Source organism: Ictidomys tridecemlineatus, chromosome X (genome assembly GCF_052094955.1).
Source record: "Ictidomys tridecemlineatus isolate mIctTri1 chromosome X, mIctTri1.hap1, whole genome shotgun sequence".
Lineage (NCBI taxonomy): Eukaryota > Metazoa > Chordata > Mammalia > Rodentia > Sciuridae > Ictidomys > Ictidomys tridecemlineatus.
The window spans coordinates 54,323,555-54,341,667 of record NC_135493.1 but is presented as its reverse complement, the minus strand read 5'-3'; the positions used below and the strand labels follow the sequence as shown (position 1 = coordinate 54,341,667).

Genomic DNA, 18,113 nt, shown 5'->3' with positions numbered 1-18,113 from the left:
GACCTCTTCCTGTGAGCCACATCCCCAGTTCTTTTTAAATTTTTTATTTTGAGACCAGTTCTTGTTAAGTTGCCCAGGGTGATCTCAATCTTATGATACTCCTGCCTCAGCCTACTGAGTAGTTGAAATTACAGGCATGTATCACTGCGACCAGCACAAATTTCTTTTTAAACACTTGAAAAAGACTATAGAGGTTTTAAAAAGATGTAGTACTTATAATTCCTGATACTTTCTTAATTCTATTTTATTTTGCATTTATACTATCATATCAAGAATTTTCTAGTGTTTAAGTCACTTCCTTTGGGGCTGCTCTTTTTCTATTCATTAAAATGGTCTTAGTACTACGATTTCTTATCATTGAAATGTTTGTTTGTTAAAAACAAAATTGAAAGCAGAAAAGATGAAAACAGTAGTTTGGGATTTCCTTTCCTCCAGGTTCAAATCCATGAGGATGAGTGGGACAAAGATGTGAAACTAAAAGAAATGCAGATTCACATGTGTTCATCTGCTATATGAAGAATGTATGAGAATATTCACCAAAGTCAAATAAAAGGCCTCGAAATATACATGAATAAAGATAATTATAAAATAAGTATGCTAAATATTATACAAATAACTAATAGGAGGTAAACGTGTTCTTTATTAGATGCAACTCATTCTCTATCTTCTTCCCTCTCTGAAGATACTCTATTTTAGTTTGCCAGGGACAATGCTACTTAAGAAATTATCTGGCAATTCAATTTACAAACTAAACACATGCACACACATACACACAAAACACATACATAGAAAATGCAAAAAAACCCCTTTCCTTCATAAGTCAGTTGTGTGAGTTCATTTTGCATGTCACAGCTTTGAAAACATGGTAACAGACATCAATCAAAGCCATAACCGATAATATGAAGACTGCTGAGTTCCCTATAAAGTATCCAATGCCAAGAGTATTTTTCCATCTTGTCAATGAAAGCTACTTGATTTTTATTGATCCAATCACTGGCAGTAGATTAAAAATTATAGAAATGTAAAGCTCAGAGGTAAGCCTCTCATTTGAAAGTAAACAATAATATCAGCTAATTAAAGGTCATTTTAAGCACTAGTAACCTAGAGTACCATAGAAGAAAGGTCAGTGGGTGGTAGGCTCTATTCTCTAATGTAGTTACCATTATACTAGCTTTGTGACCTTGAGTAAACTTTTTTTTTTTTTTGTATTTCAGTACCTATAAAACAAGATGTGCCATTGGACTCTAGGGTTCTTAAGATTTAGTTGCATCATATCACTTAGAGAGCTTGTTAAAAGATGGATTGCAGATCCCCCATCTTCTCAAGCCCAGTTTCTTATTCAATGGATCTATAATGAAGCCAGAAATGTCACATTTCTAACAAACTCCCAGATTAAGCTGAAGCTGTTGGACTAGGCATAATATTTTGAGAACCACTGCCCTCTTACAATGCCAAGGCAAGAATTTGAAGTGCTACACCCACAGCAGTAGGTAACTGTCAAGTACTACATTAACAATGGAGTAACAAGTAGGTCCTGAGGTACCTGTGAAGGTACTACATAAGCAATGGAGAACAGTATTTTTTTCCAATGGAGAACTAAGGTTGAAGGATGGTAGTCCATTGGTCTGCCAATTAGTCATAGTGGTAGGGTGGGGACAGGGAAGTGGTGCTTAGTGAGTCATGAGGAAGCTGGGACCTGAAGCTAAGACTGATCAGAAAACTGTAAATCAGAAAATAAAACCAGGTGGCCCACAAAGTTGGATGAAATATTTTGCCACAATGTAAATTCAAAGATAGGAGAGAGTCAGCTTAAACTATCCAGATGTGAATACTTGGGTGAGATGTGACAAATGGAAGGAATGAATGCATGTTCCTATGAAGTTAACAAGAGAGGCAAAGGTCCTATACCTTCTGGATGGGATGGGACTAGGTTTGGGCCTATCTTGGCCCCAAAAAGACCCAAGTGGCTTTGCTCAAATAGTTTTCCAATCACTGGAAGAAATTATAAAAGATGTACTTCAGGCAGAAAAACTAATTCCAACTGGATGCTCTGAAATTCAAAATGGAATGAAGAGCAATATATTTCTAAGTATATATGAACAATAACTGAATGAAAACAATTGTCATACTTTCTTAATCTAAAATAGGTAATGCAAGACCTTTACATGTCTTTCTAACTAGCTTTATGTCAGTGGAATTTTAAATGACTTACGACACACACACACACACACACACACACACACACACGTATTTGGTACTGGGGATTATACTCAGGGACACTTGAACTCAGGGACACTTAACCACTGAGCCCCATCCCCAGACCTACTTTGTATTTTTATCTAAAGACAGGGTCTCACTGAGTTGCTTTGTGCCTCTTGGTTGCTGAGCCTGCCTTTGAACTCAGATCCTCCTGTCTTAGCCTCCTGAGCCACTGGAATTATAGGCCTGCATCACTATTGTAGCTGGGCTACAATAGTTAATTATATTTTAATAGACACACATACAAAAAAACCTATTTAATTTGTGGAAGTAATAATATATGTATATTATATTTTTTCATGGATGTTATAAATACCATAACCTTTGATGCTAAAGAACCTTTGCCAATGAGTTTAGCCCCTAAAACTATATCCCTATTCACTTTACAACATACTGAGGTAAAGTTGTACTGAACTCACAAAGTATTTTCATACCTACCAAAGCACACAAAACACCTATGTATATAGAATATCTACACATTCAACAATTAAAATCTATTTGGTGCATTATTTTTATCAGTCTTCTAAGACAAACACTCCTTTAATATCAGTAAAAAAAACAAATAAATTTTAAAAACACTGTTTGAAGCATCTATAGTCCCAGGATCCTCCTGGAAAATTAATAGTTATTAGCTATTGTTGAATTCTACATTCTGACATGACCAAAATATATACAGTATACATGGTGTATTATAACATATGAGGGCATGACATATAAAAGAAAATTATGAGTCACCCAAATGTTCTTTAGAAATGGAATGAAAGAGGGAAGAATCCCTCCTACAGTGCTTAATATAATTGTGAAAACACAAAGTAGAGGAAAATGTAAGAAAACAGAAAGAGACTGCTTAATTCATTTCAAATAGAAACTGAATTGCTGAGGCAGTTCTCACCACCTTATTTATATATCGGATTGCTCACAAATCATGTTGTCACCCACCAAGAAGCCATGCATCAGGAAGAGTGCAACAGTGCAACAATCCTGAAGGAGGAGGGGAGAGAGGTGCAGCAGAATGATAAAAAGGCATCACAACTCATAAAACGCAAGCAGTTTTATGGATTAATGTCATATAAAGTATTACATGGAAATCAGAAACTAAGTTTTAGAAACTATGTACAAAAAAGAAGAAAAAAAAGAGAGAGAGAGAAGATACATATAGCAGAGGACTTATATTTGGTGAAGTAAAGCTTGGCATTTCTTGAATACCAGAGATTTAATTTACAGATGGCTAACTTCCACAGAAAGATTTCCTTTCCCTACCACATTTATAGATAAACAACTTGCTTCTTAGTCACCTTCTCAAAAACAAAATAAATCAAAAGGCAAATAAACTTAACTTGGCACATTTGTCCCATTTGCCATTTAAATTATACATTTTCTTTTTCTTTTTTTTAAAGATATAGGACTCTGAGTAAATTTTTGATATTGGTTCCTCAATAATACAGGCATCTGGATTTGTTATGTAAACACCAATTAGTATTTAGTTACTGTGTCGTTAAAGATTCACATCCTTCAGAAGTATTAACCATTGAAGTCCAGGGCACATGATATATTTTCCTAAGGTTATAAGCATCTGTAATTTTGAAAAGTAAATCCCCACATATTTTCTTACAAAAAATGTTTACTTTATTCCTCTGGGGTCTTAAAATAAGAGAGGGAGATGAGCTAGAAACTGTGCTAGCAACCCCCACCCCCAGGCCCTAAGAGAGGGGTACATTTTGGGGATTTCATTTATTGTCATGGTTACTCAAGTGAAAATGGATATTTTTCATGCTTTAGTCACAGGAGCTTACAGGATTACTTAAAAGTACAGGCTGTCTGTATTGTGGGGGAGGGAGTGTGGTTACCATGAAAGCTTAACATAACCCTAGTCCATCTCAAAAGCTTGGTCTCGATTTCCCCTCAAAATACGATCAGATAGTCCTTAGAACAGAGCTGTATTGTCTATTTGATGCAAAGAATGGTATAACAAGACCTAACAACATAATGGATTCTGGTTATGCTGGCTAGAGCTCTGACTCAGAACCAGTTGCCTCAAACAAGTAAAGCATCTTTTTAAAATACTAGGGAAGACACAGGGGAGGCAGTTTCATATACCATATCGAAGTTCAGTAGAATGAGGTCGGTTAAGCACTCTGTCCTGAGACACACACCTTTCATTTTCAATTGTTTTCAAATAAAAAGAGAGAAATCCCCTTTTCAAGTTGGATTGTTTAAATGCACCTACAGCTACTCCTGTCTCGCAAAGGCTAGGCAAGCTCTCCCTACTGATGCATTTCAAAAAAGGTTCAATTGGCAAAAGAAAGTAAGTGCAAAGGGTTTTTGACAAAAGAGGACTAGAGGGAACATATTTTCCTTTTGCAGAAATGCTGTTCTAGAAAATCAGACAAGGTAGCAACTCAACCAAGAATGTGAAAGATATTGGTGAGACAGTCGAGAAAATTGGTAACTTCAAACACTCAACTGCATAAAATTATTACCTTAAAAACTGGAGTAGGGATTACATTATAAAAATGAGGGACTACACACACAAATAAAACAACATATTATGACTTTCAGATTATAGCACAACATAACCCAGCATACACTGAGCCTGCGATTATCTTATACCACAGAACCACATAAGCCTGAAAAGAACTTCTGGGACCCTCTCTGAGCCTCAGCAGGGTTATCCCTAAGTCTTCTTGGATTTATAAGCATTCTATCTTGTTTAATGATGCTCCAAATAATTCTTAGGCAACCTTGTTCAGGGATGAGCAAATAAGAAATGCTAGCTCAAATTCAGGAGCTCTGAAATATCTACTCTGCTGTGAGGAAATTTTTAAAAAATGTACATTTAAGATAGATTCTAGTACTGCTTCAGACAAATAAAAGTATTATGTCACCCATGGTTACTGCACATTTAAAAGGTAATTATTTTTTGATTCCCAAATGATTCATATCATTATCTTCTGAGCTATTCCAAAAAAGCATATGAAACCTACAATTGATTTAGATTAGGTCAGATATTCTAAGTTTCAAAGTTTTTCTAATAGCATAACAAAGGCATAATTGTTTTCTTAAAATAAAACATGTTCTCTCCCATTTTTTCCTACTAACTAGTCAACCTAGTTAATACTTTATAGATTATCTGTATGAAGGGTGTATATGAGGACTATTAAAAATAGATGTTTTAAAGATAAATATGTATAAATGTGAAAAATATGAAATCTATATGTCATATGCTGTTCATAGTCCTTTGTGAGCATACACATACATATAGGAGCCACATACAAAGAGTCATTATTTTTTATGGAAGATATATATGGAGAAGAAGAAAAGCTGATGGTTAATAACTCCTTAAGTAGGTTAGTGGTGCTGAGTTATCAGACAATATTATGAATAGGGTGTATTACCCATGCTCAGTACACTGTGGGTACTCAATAAATACTTGTAAAATTAAATTAAAAATCACCGAAAGGTTTTCGTCCATAATAATCCTTTTGCACATTTAGTGGAAAAATAGATTTTTGTCCTGATTCTGAACCAGCAAAGGGGCTCAGGGATTTAACATGAGTGAAACAAATATAATTTTTAAAAAGTTATTATTGACTTGGTTGCGTTCAGTGCAGTTTGTTGGTTCTATGAATCTGTTAGGTGTAATTACTGACATGAATCTAAATGCATTTGACTGAGAACAGAGCCAAATTAATTGCAATATTGGTATGTTACAGCTGTTATTCATTTGATACTTTTCTGTAATAAGAACTGGAATATTACAATATGGTACCAATACATGTTTCTAATAAATGATTAGGCCACCTATGATATGTTTTGGTCATTTCTTATAAAGTCAATTTTACTGTTTTCACCTACCTGCTTCAATATTTTCATGTATTTCTGCCTAGTAAAGCTGCATTTGGGCACACTTGCAACAAACATATACTGTAGAGAAAAGCCAAATTTTTAACTGCCAGCATTGCTCATCTTCTACACAGGTTTGATGAAATCTTGCTCAATGTTCAGCACATTGAAGACAGCTCTTAGTTTTTGCAAATTTTAGTTTCTACATTTAGAATGTAAGAACACTTAATGAGACCTAAGTAAATTATCTACCTTATTTCACATATTTATTTTTGTCTTCCAATTTAAAAGAATATTATTAGTAGATGTATAAATTGTTTTACTGCTACAGCAGATAGAATGGGATTTTTATGCTGATTCCCAGTGAACTGATGCCAGAAATGTAATTATTTTAGTATGAGGTCAGAAAAAAAAAAAAAAAACCACTAGTGATAAGTGGCTTAAATAGGCTACAAGAAAAAAAAAGTAGAACCTCCAATTAATCTAGACTATATACTGGAAATGGTACAGCTTAATATACCCTCCAATACTAATGTACACTGATGACTGATGCTCTGAATAATGGTCCAGAGTGTACAACAAGATCTTAATGATCTACCAGCAAACATATACTGTGTGCTGGCTCTATGTCCAAAATTATTTTTAAGCACCATATGCTGCACACTTCCAACTATGTAAAATGTAAAGCCAAAAATATTGTGGGCAGGGGAGAGATTTGGGAAGATATGAGGAAGGTTATGCACTAATAGAGGTCAGAAGCATTATGGATGATAAAACCTGATACACAAATGGTCTTTTTATTTAATTATAAAATCAGATTAATCCAAATACCTCTCTCTGCATCTAGGCTAGCCAATTAAGATTCTGTTGTAATGACTATTACCATTGATAGTTTCCCTTGATATGTTCACTAAAATAACTGTTATTAATAAAGAGATAATACCATTGAATACTTATTAAGTGGTATTGGTGTGCCACACAAGTGCTAAGAGTTTTGCAACTATCCTCTCATTTAGTGCTCATGAAAAACTTATGAGCATATGCTATTCCTTTCCCTGTCTTGTGGTGAAGAAGTTGGGAATCAGAGAGGTTGGGTAAATTGCCCAAGGATGCAATATGTAGAAGGCACAGTCAGAATTTGAACTCAGATTTGACTGGCTCTATGGGAGAGGGAGTTGAACTCATTTCAATTGCAGGTTAAATCAATGATAGAGAGATCTGTCATAGATGACATGACAAAGGTGATCAGCAGATTCAACCAGCAGGTTGTGACTTACCATTTGATAACTGACACAATGGGAGCTCCTCTTTGCATCTCATTAACCCAGTCCTTGTACTTAACAATTCAACAAATGCTTATTAGATGAATGAAAATAATATGCTATGATGTTGCCTTAAAATGGATGTTTTATTCAAATAACAAGGACTCAAATTCATACTAAACACCTTAGTATGCTAAGCTCTAGATATCTGGGCAAGTCTTCACTGTACTGAATAATTTTATTTAAGAAAACAAATCTCCCATCTTCATTGAAAAATCAAATTTTGAAAACAAAGATAAAAACTCTGATTTTGAATAAACAGATTTTTTGAAATGCTTATTAATGTAAGGAGCAAGGTAATTTAAGTAAACATAGTATAAATCAGATAGTCTTTTTCTCTTTATAGACAGGACAATAATTTTCTTCTAGGTCAACCAAGTATACAAACTTGTTTAGCTTTGCATTAGCATCTATGAATTGTTCATCAGTATTTGTAAAATATGGTGGAATGATGGTACAAATTTCTCAATGATTTATCAGAGGTGCTTAAATACTCAGATCAATTCAATTATTTGTAGGTTTTTCAATCTATAATTTTGGTTACTGTTGAGAGCCACAGCCGAAGGGGCCCCAGCAAACTTCCAGCTGCCAGCAAACTTCCAGCTGCTAGCTGATGATTGGCTCACAGCAGCCCCAGCAAACTTCTAGCTGCCAACAGATTGGCTCCTCTGGGGTGATGCTCATTGGGCTGTTTCCCCGCCCTTTCAGACCATGGAGCTGCTCATTGGGGGACTTTTTTTTTGCTCCGCCCACTCAACCCAGCCAATGGGCCTCAAGAGCAGGAGGAGTGGGGGAGGTTGAGAGGCTTGTGGGAAGCTAGTGGTGGCAGTTGGGCTCTGAGGGAATTCCTGAAGAGCTGTGTGGTGCAGTGTGTGTTCTAAATAAAGTTCAATTCTGCTTGATAAGTGGCTCCTGAATTGTGCCCAGCCAGACTGTGGCAGGTTACTATAATTTAGCATCTGGAATTTTATATCAGGAAACATAGTTTTGACCTATTCAGATCAAAATAATGTCATCTGGATTTATTCACTTATAAGATGTAATTATTTTAAGTCAAGTAAAAAGAAAATTGTTATCAACCACTATTGATAGAATTAAAATGTTTAGGTTTATTCGTCAACATTTGCTAATCTAATCTCTGAAGACTGATTTATCATTGAATCTGACTATGGGAACTCATTCTTTATCATCATATGCATATTTATCCATACTGCATAAGGAGGTGCAAACTGTTTCTGATTAAATAATATTTGCATAAGAATCTCAGTTGTAGTTTGCAATTTTCAAACATCCATTTTTATGTATTTTCTCCTATTGTTACCTCCAAATCCTTGCAGTTAATTTGCTGACTTCCATAAACATGAAAAGAAAGAGATTTATATACAAATATTTGGTAAGATTTCTTTCTCTACCTACGGAATTAATTCACCTTTTTTTGTGGTCCCTAAGTCAATTATCATCTATACCAATATAATCAAAGGTTGGGGAACATAGATTATACCAACTACTTTGTATAGTTTGCATACTGTGTGCACACATTTTAGAGTACATTTATTGATTTAGAATACTTTTTGATGCATTTGAATGAACTTTCTCCATTTTAAATTTACATAAATGTTGTATTACTGTTCGTGCTTTAATTATAATTATTTGGGAAATGGTGCAATAAATGCTGGTTGGATGAATGAAATAAGCAAATATGTAAAAAGTCATATGTCAATATATGATTATCTATTGGTAAAACTGTACTGTTCTTACAAGGAGTCTCTGCTCCTCACTGAATCTGTTGCTGGCAACTTCCACTGTTTTTTTTTTCATCCTTTTATGAAATTTTTCCTTCCTTTTACCACCTTCTTAAACTGCCACAGGTTGAAACAAGAATCAGGTACATGCTAACTCTGTTGTCTTCACCTTTCACTACTGTTTTCCAGTGACATTGTCCTTGTAGTCACCTTTCCTTTTTTTGTGATTATGGCTTAGTATCCTCAATAATTCCCAACCAGATTCCTGTAATAACTTTAGCTCTCCTCCCTCATTATGCTGCAACTCCCCTATCTCACTTTGAAAGCTCTTCACAGTCTGGCTCCATCCTACCTTTTGTTTTTTCCTTTTTCATTTTATGTCTTTTATTGTTAAATGCAAGCCAGTCCATCCTAACTTTCTGACACTATTCCAAATTAAATTCTCCTCTAACCATAGCAACAACAGAAAATATTCACTGAACATTTAAACATCAAACACTGGCAATAGGCTAAAGGACAAAAATATATAATTGATAAACAGACTACAGTACAAATAACACCAGTCTCTGACCTCATATAGCCCTTATAATAAAACAGGTACTAATGTTATTCCATTTTATAGATGAATAAATTCAGGCACAGAAAACTACAATATCTAGTCAGTGATTATATGGCTAGTAAACTGTGAAGCCAGGACTCAAATTCAGGACCCATCCTCCCAATTATTTTGGTGTATTTCCCATGGACCATTAAACTTAGTCTGTCACCTTCTTGTGCTGGCTGATGTGCACTGCTGCTGATGTTAATCCTTTTTACTGGAGTAGTTTTACTTCTGTTCAGCCAAATATTACCCATCTTTCAGGGTCTAGCTGGACTGAGAGGCCCAGAGACTATACTAGGCCTTATCCATGAAACCTTATATGTCATTTCATCAGACCTAATTGTTTTCCCCTTTTAGATAGTTCTTCAGAGCAAATAATCTCTATTATATATCAGTACACAGTGTATTCTTTTCTGATTCAGCTTTACTTAATCTCTCTGAGAAAACTGAAAATTTCTTAAGGGTAAGGATTATTTCTTGAGTTTTTCCAGATTCTTCAATGACAAGTATATTTTAGGTCCCATGTTATATACTATACATAATTATCTCATTTAATCTTCACTAAAACTATAGTAGGCAAAGGTCTTTGTCCTATGTTACAGATAAAGTAACCGAGACATGAAGAGATGATGAAAGAAAACAAAGTGAAAAGACTAGACAGAAGAGCTAAAATTGACCTCTACTTTTTAGTCTCCACAGACTTTTAAGGGGAGGATCCCATAATCCAGTGGAGTACAGGGAAGAGATAGAGGGGGAGGGAGGAGGATGAAAATGGAGAAGTCATGGAATAAAATTGACCAGATTATGGTGTGTGTATGTGTGTGTGTGTGCCATAGTGAATTTCACCTTTATGTATATCTATAAAGCACTGTGAACCATTTAACCACTGAGACATATCCCTGTCCCCAGTTAATATTTTTAATTAGAGACAGGGTCTCCCTAATTTGAATGCCATTGCACCCAGCAATACTTTTCTTATAAGGTAACGTCCTTTGTTTCCATTGGTAGGTATTACTATAGTCTCATGGGCATGAAATACCTTTATACTCTATAGAAGACATATCTTACAAGGGCAATCAAATATTCTACAACATCTCTCTTTCAGCAGAGAGGAAGATTACAGCATTCAAACTAGACACGTTCAAAGTTCTGAAAATCATTTTCTGACTATACCTCATTCATATCTTCCATAGACTTTCACACCTCATGGATTCACACTTCATGGCCTCCTTGCAGCTCTTAAAATGCCTGCAATTGACTTTCACTTAGTCAAAACAGCATCTTTCCTAACACACTAAGGGGAACTCTCTAACACTGAGCATCATCTTGATATCCAACTCTATTCTTATTCTTTTTTGCAATATTCATCTTCCCAATTTAAACTACACACTTCTACTCTGAGAAGGATGCATTTTGGAAACATATTTGTAAATACTCACACTCATATATTCCAAATGTAACATTATATTATAATAAATAAAAATAATATTATATTTGCAACACATGGGCCACAAATCAAGAAGCTAACATTTCAGTTCACTATTTTATTGATCTGTAAATAGTGCTAGGCAATGACACATAAAAGATAAATGATAAACCCTATTTGAAAATGTATCTTTCATGTTAAAATCACTCAGCTGAGCATATTCAGAGAAACTTATTTGAATATCCATCCTGTGCCTTCAATGGCACTGGAAGAGGTAATTAAATTCTGGGCAAATAACGAACCAAAGTATAGACTATGGATATAATTAAAACAGGACCTTTCCTTTTTTTTCTTAATACAGGCTTATTTTTAGGGGAAAATGGTTGGTAAATACTTGGGTGTAGATGAGAATTGGTGTAGTATGAAAGGTTATCTTATTGATACAAAACAAGTACACTCAAATTCTAAGTGCTTACACTTTTCTTTGTTTATAACAGAGGTGCTCAAAGTTTGGGCTTTGAGGCCTAGGGGTCCACAAAATCATTTTAGGGGGTCTGACACTAATTTAAAAAGAAAAAAACTATAAGTACATAATAGAACAATCAGTAGAACCGAGGGAAGAAAACGGTGGGAGGAAGGGAGGGGAAGAGAAGTATTGAGAACTTAATTAGATGAAATTTTATTCCATTCTTTTATAATTATATCAAAATTAATTCTATTATCATATATAAATAAAAAGAGCCAATAAGAAAAACTATTTTTATAAACTCTTTTGCCTTTTTTTCTTTCATTCTTATAAGAGTTTTCCAGAAGCTACATGATGAATGACATCACATTAGATTAAATACAGAAGCAGGAATGAGAATGAAGCTGTTTTTTTTTTTAATTTAGCTAGACTTTGAAGAGATTTATAACTCTATTTTTTTCTCTTGCTAATATTTTTTAAAATATAGTTACATTTCATAAAGAGTGTTATTTATTTTCAATATATAATAGGTTTACTATTGTTATTTTAATTGAATGAATAAACAAATAATTTAAAAGTTGTCTAGGTTTTAATTCTAATATGATAAGTGACAATATAAATAATCTATAAAAATAAAATGTATTGGGGGTCCTTAATAATTCTTTAGTATAAATGGCTTCAGAGACCAAATAGTTTTTATTTCACCTTGGTGATCTCATTGAATCCCATATATTATAGGCTGAATTGCATTATTAGTAGAGTTCATAATGGAGTAGGGTGTGCCTGCTCTAACATGACTTGTGTCTTTGTTATAAGAACACCATGTGGAAAGACAGAAATGCACACAGGGAGAATGCCATATGAAAACTAATGTCATGGTGCCACAAGTCAATAAACTACCAGAAGCTAGGGGAAAGGCGTGGAACAGATCCTGCTCTTGTGTGTTTGTAAGTAACATAGCCCTAATGATATCTTAATTTTGAATTTCTAGCCTCTGTAAGTATGAGATAGTATATATCGATTTTTGTAAGCCCTCCAGTTTTGGGCATTTTGTTATGGAAACCTAGCAAACTAGCATATCATAATTTGAATCTTCAACAAAAACAATGATTCCTAAGTCTAGCTCAGACCTCTTTCCTGAGTTTCATATTCACATAAACAATGACTTATCAGAAATTTTCCTACTCTATAAGGCATCTAGAAACTAAACATTATCAAAATGATAATAATCATTGTAACTCCCACCCCCGACCAAATCTGCTCTATTCCTGAATTTTATTTCTCTGTGAAGAATGTCACCTTCTCAAATGCCTTCCTACCTTTATTCCCACATCTTACCAATCATCAGAGACTGGTAGTTCAATCTTTCAACATCCCTTTCAGATAAAATTTTATTTGTCAACTTGGCTGGTTCATGTGGCCTAGATATTTGGTCAAATGTTATTCTGGATGTTTCTGTGAGGATGTTTTAGATGAAATTAACTTTCAAACTGGTGGACTTTGAGTCAAGCAGATTGCCCTCCATTATGTAGATGGACCTCATTCAATCAGTTAAAACCTGAATAAAGCGCAAAGACTAATTTTCTCTGAACAAGTGGGAGTTCTGCAGCAGATAATCTTCAGATTTGAACTGCAACATTGGCTCTTCCCTGAGTCTCCAGCCTGCTGTCTTACTCTGTTGATATTGAACTTGTCAGCCTCCATATCACAGGAACCAATTCCTTAAAAGAAGTCCCTCTCTCCACTCTCTCTACAGAGAACTTTTATACACCTCTTACTGATCTTTTTTTTTTTTTTAACCTTCTTGTTGCTGCATAGTTCAGGCCACTATCAGCTCTTGTTTGCACCATGACAGTATCCTCAAAACCTCTGCTGTCTCAAACCTTTCCTGTCTGAATGCATTCTTTCTGTTTTTGCCCAAATGGTCTAAGAAACCTAAGTTCATCATTTTCCAATTTATAAACATTCATAGGCTTCCAATATTTTTCAGGATAAGACCCTTAGCACACCACAAAAGAAAGCTCATAATTTACCCACTACTACCACTTCGAGTGAGCCTCTTCCCTCACTACTTCTCCATGCACAAAAGGGAACTAACTTTTAGCACTCTTCTATTAATTTTATTACCTTTTAAGTGATAAGTTCCTGCAAATATACATTGAAATGCTGGGCTATTACTTCCTAACTGAGTAACCTTCAGTCAAGACACTACTTCTCTTGATCCTAATTATAAATTTGTTTGCTAAATTATGTGGAGATACTAATCTCTTTTTAAAATTCAGGTGTTTATATAAAAACTTTTATTCTCTTGAAATTATGTTAATGTGTTTCTTGGACAGAAGAAATAAACTATAGTCAATTTCTGAAAAATTGTATGTATTTCAAAAGTATGAAGAATAAAATCAATGGCATAGATATTATTTGATAAAATTATTACAGCAGAATACTTGATAATGATTAATCACTTTAAACACATAATAACAGTTAATAATTAAACTCTGGTCACAAACTGCTTGGGTTCAAATCTAGGTTCTACCTCTTACTACCTTTGTGATCTTGGGCAATTTCGCTTAGTTTAACATTTATTTATTTATTTTTGGCACATGGATTGGACCTAAGGGTGCTTTACCATATCCCCAGCCTTATTTATTTATTTATTTATTTATTTATTTATTTATTTATTTATCTATCTATCTATCTATCTATCTATCTATCTATCTATCTATCTATTTATTTATTTATTTATTTATTTATTTAGAGAAATGATCTCACTAGGTTGCTTATTACCTAAGTTGCTGAGGCTGGCTTCAGTAGCTGAACCTGCAGTTCTCCTGCCTCAGCCTCCTGAGCCACTGGGATTACAGATGTGCATCACCACATCTGGCTTCCTCATGTTATAATGAGGTAACAGAATTTTCTTCATAGGGTTTTATGAGGATTAAGTAGGTTTAAAAATGTAAAACAGATAAGATAGTTCTTGGTACATGCTATATGACAGTTGCTATTTTGACAGTGGTAAGGATAAGTGCACAGATAATATAGCCAGACTCCTTGGATTCTATTTCAAAGCTAATATTTTCTATTTGTGCAAATTTGGAAAAGTTCCTTAATTTATATGAGCCTCAATTTCTTGTCTGTAAAATAAGATAATCATAGCATCTTCCTCATACCTATGTGAGAATTGACCTAAAAATCTTGAAATAGTGCTTGGCATGTTGCTGATATTATACAGTGCTTCTAAGTTTTACTATTGTTATCTTCAATGATAAATGGTCCAATATTAGTCATACTACCTATTATCTTGTTCAGATTTTATTTTGTTTGAAATTCTCTAAGCCTCTGGTGGTGAAGGCTATGTTCTTTATTCTTAAATTTTCAGAGTACAAACACCTGGCTACCAATTACTTTCTTCTTTTTCCTCTCTCTTTAAAAACTAAGTCAAATCAAAGAACCCACCTATAATATATGATCATTCTTGCTAAGCAAGGAAACAACTTACGTTACACTAATGTGGATGGGCCAGCAACTTTTACTTAGGCTCAGAGCTGAATAAGATGCTCTGCTATTTTTTCAACTTGTAATAGTGCTGTCAATATCTATTATGACTTGAAGTGTTTAAGCCCTCAAGGAAGACTGTTGTAACTGCACTTCCAACCGATAAGTACCACCAAAGTGAAACTAAGGTCTAGGCCACATCTCTCCACGTTGTGTTTTTCACTTTTCATCTCACTCCCTTCTTCCTTTACCATTCACTGCCTCATTCAGATCATTATAATAAAATCAATGAGAAAAAGATTATCTCAACAACATAACACCTTGCACTGATTATCAAAATCCTGAATGCTCAGTGTAGCATGAGAAGTGATAGATAGTATCATTAGAGAAATTTGACACAAGTAATTAATAATACTGTAAATTTTCTATGAATATGATTATTTACTTTATAGTCGAAAAATCAACTAGTGAAATTATTTTGCACTTTTGTCATCTTTTAAAAATAATTAGAAATACTTCTGTACCTTTGTTTATATCGATGAGCTGTTTCTTTTTCTTCTGGCGTTCCACTTTTTCTTGTTCAGCTTTCTCTTTTGCAAGCTTTGCCCTCCTAGTCTTCTCTTCCAATTCTCTTCTCTTATTGTTTTCTTTTACTGCTTCCTGTAGGTATAAACACAATTAAACAAAATCCTTTCCATGAGTTTTATAATGGGGAAGTCGCATGGTTTTAAAATTATACAAATATGCAGAGATGGAAAGTTACTATAGCATCCTCAAAGTATGTGCATATGCTTTTAAGAATGACAACTAATTAATCTTAAGACAGCTCTTCTTGAGAATAATTTAGAAATAACTGAGTCTTCAATTGCCACTATCTGGGGTGCAGGAAAATTAGGGACATCAATGTTGCAGATTTAGCAATAAAATCCTTTCTCCATTGTTGAAATATGAAATAGTTTTGATACGAGAAAAAGCTTAATATGGCTCAGCAAGTATTTTATTACTTACTGTACAGTTTTTTGTTATCTACAAAGTGGAAATAAAAAAACAACTACCTCATAGGATTTTTGTGAGGAGAAATGAGGATTTTTGTGAGAAGTGTTTTAAGCACTTAAAGTACTTAGAACAGAGTTAAATATAATCAAGAAATTTTAGATTATGATGATGATGGTAGTGGTTACAGTGCTACTGGTAATGATTACATCTAATGATGCAGAGCATAAAACAATCAGCACTGTTATCACAGAAGAGAAATATCTGTAAGTTTAGTCACTTTTTATGTGGAAAAATATTTCAAAATCATCAAACATATTTCAAACTATTGTCTGTTTTATTTTGGTTAGATTATTTATGGAATGTCAGTGAATGAATATATTTCAGTAGATGGTGTTAGAGAGAGTTGAAGTAAAATGATTGGCTGGAATAATATCAACTTCCTCGGAATTCAGACAAGTCACTAATACAGAGACATATCAACTACAAGTTCCTTCCATCAAGTTGTTCTGGTTTTATTTCCTGTTATGATTGATTAGATATACTTCATAGCATGTACAAACTATTTTGCCCAACTTACTTTGTTCCAGAAACCCTAAAGAAAAAGACTCAATAACAATAATACATCTACAAGACTTTGCCTGAAGCAATCTATATTGAAATGTTTTTTCTTCATGTTAAAAGATATAATAGTTTAGGGCTAGGGCTGTAGTTCAGTAGTAAAGCATCCGCCTCACATGTGTGGGGCACTGGGTTTGATCCTTAGCATCCCATAAAAATAAATAATGATATTGTGTATTTAAAAAAAGATACAATAGTTTAAAATATCCCTAAAAATACTTCCAAACTCTCCTGACTTGTGTGAGTTGATTTTCTTCTACAAAATCTAAATGAGCTGGGGATGGTCCTACACACCTGTAACCCCAGCTACTCAGGAGCTGAGGCAGGAGGATTGCAAGATTGAGGCCAGCCTAAACAACAAAGAAAGACCAGACCTTAAAAAATAAAAAGGAATAGGGATATAGTTCAGTGCTTTCCTAGTGTGGGTGAGCCTCTAAAGTGAGCCCATTGATTCAATCCCCAGTACTGAAAAACAACAACAAAAACCAAACAAACAAAAAGCCACACACAAATGATTTTATCTTTTTTGGTATCTCCCCTTACATTACCCTTGTTAGGCTAATATCCCCTAGCAAAAGATTATGAGCACAAAACTATCTGGCAACTGTACACCAACTCAAAGAAAACCATATAAAATAAACTGGAAAATAAGAATCAGAATTTTAGAACAGCTTCTCAAATCCAGCTTTACTGTCAATTTGGGTTAGATAGTTCTTCGTGGTAGAGGCCGTCCTGTGCATTATAGGATATTTAGCAGCATCCTTGGCTTCTACCTACCAGATACCCAGTAGCATCTTTTTCAAATATGACAACCAAAAATGTCTCCAGAGATTACCAAATGTTGCCTAGAGGGGAAAACTGACTAACTTGAGAACTACTAACTTAAGGGGTTTTAGAAAGATAATGTACTCAGAAAAAAATTATCACATACTACTACTCTGCAGAACCAATCGTCTTTTTACAGTCATGGAAAATGAGTTCTAAATGAGCATATATAATTACAAGGTTGGGAAGAGAACCCTTGTCTTTTCACTCATATTTTAGTGTCAGCTTTGTTCTTTAAGGAAAAATAAAATGTAGATGTGGCACCAAAAGTATAAGCAATAGCCCCTCAAAAAATAGACAAATTAGACTTCAACAAAATTCAAAGTTTTTGTTCATCAAGTTATACCCAAAAAAGGTGAAGAAACAACCCACAGAATGGGAGAAAATATCTGAAAATCATATATCTAATAAGAATATATAGGCCAAGCCAGGCACAGTGGTGTACTCCTGTAATCTCAGCTGCTTGGGAAGCTGAGGCAGGAGGATTGCAAGTTCAAAGGCAGCCTCAGAAACTTATGCA

The 18,113-nt window shown here is 34.3% G+C and overlaps 1 protein-coding gene across 15 annotated transcripts in view; it reads right to left on the bottom strand.

Annotated features, from left to right (window-relative positions):
- The window catches only part of Diaph2 (diaphanous related formin 2), an 802,473-nt gene that overhangs the window by 170,805 nt on the left and 613,555 nt on the right, over positions 1-18,113 (bottom strand). For 8 of the 15 annotated variants that reach the window (XR_013431759.1, XR_013431758.1, XR_013431757.1 and 5 more), the window contains one exon: positions 15,725-15,814. Coding sequence is in view for 5 of the 15 variants with exons in the window: in XM_040283678.2 (XP_040139612.1) it covers positions 15,679-15,814 (136 nt within the window). In the remaining 10 variants the exon portion in view is untranslated. Of the gene's footprint in view, positions 1-15,678; positions 15,815-17,062; positions 17,119-18,113 lie in introns of those variants that run through there. The other 7 variants (XM_040283678.2, XM_040283677.2, XM_040283675.2 and 4 more) reach the window with 2 other exon arrangements.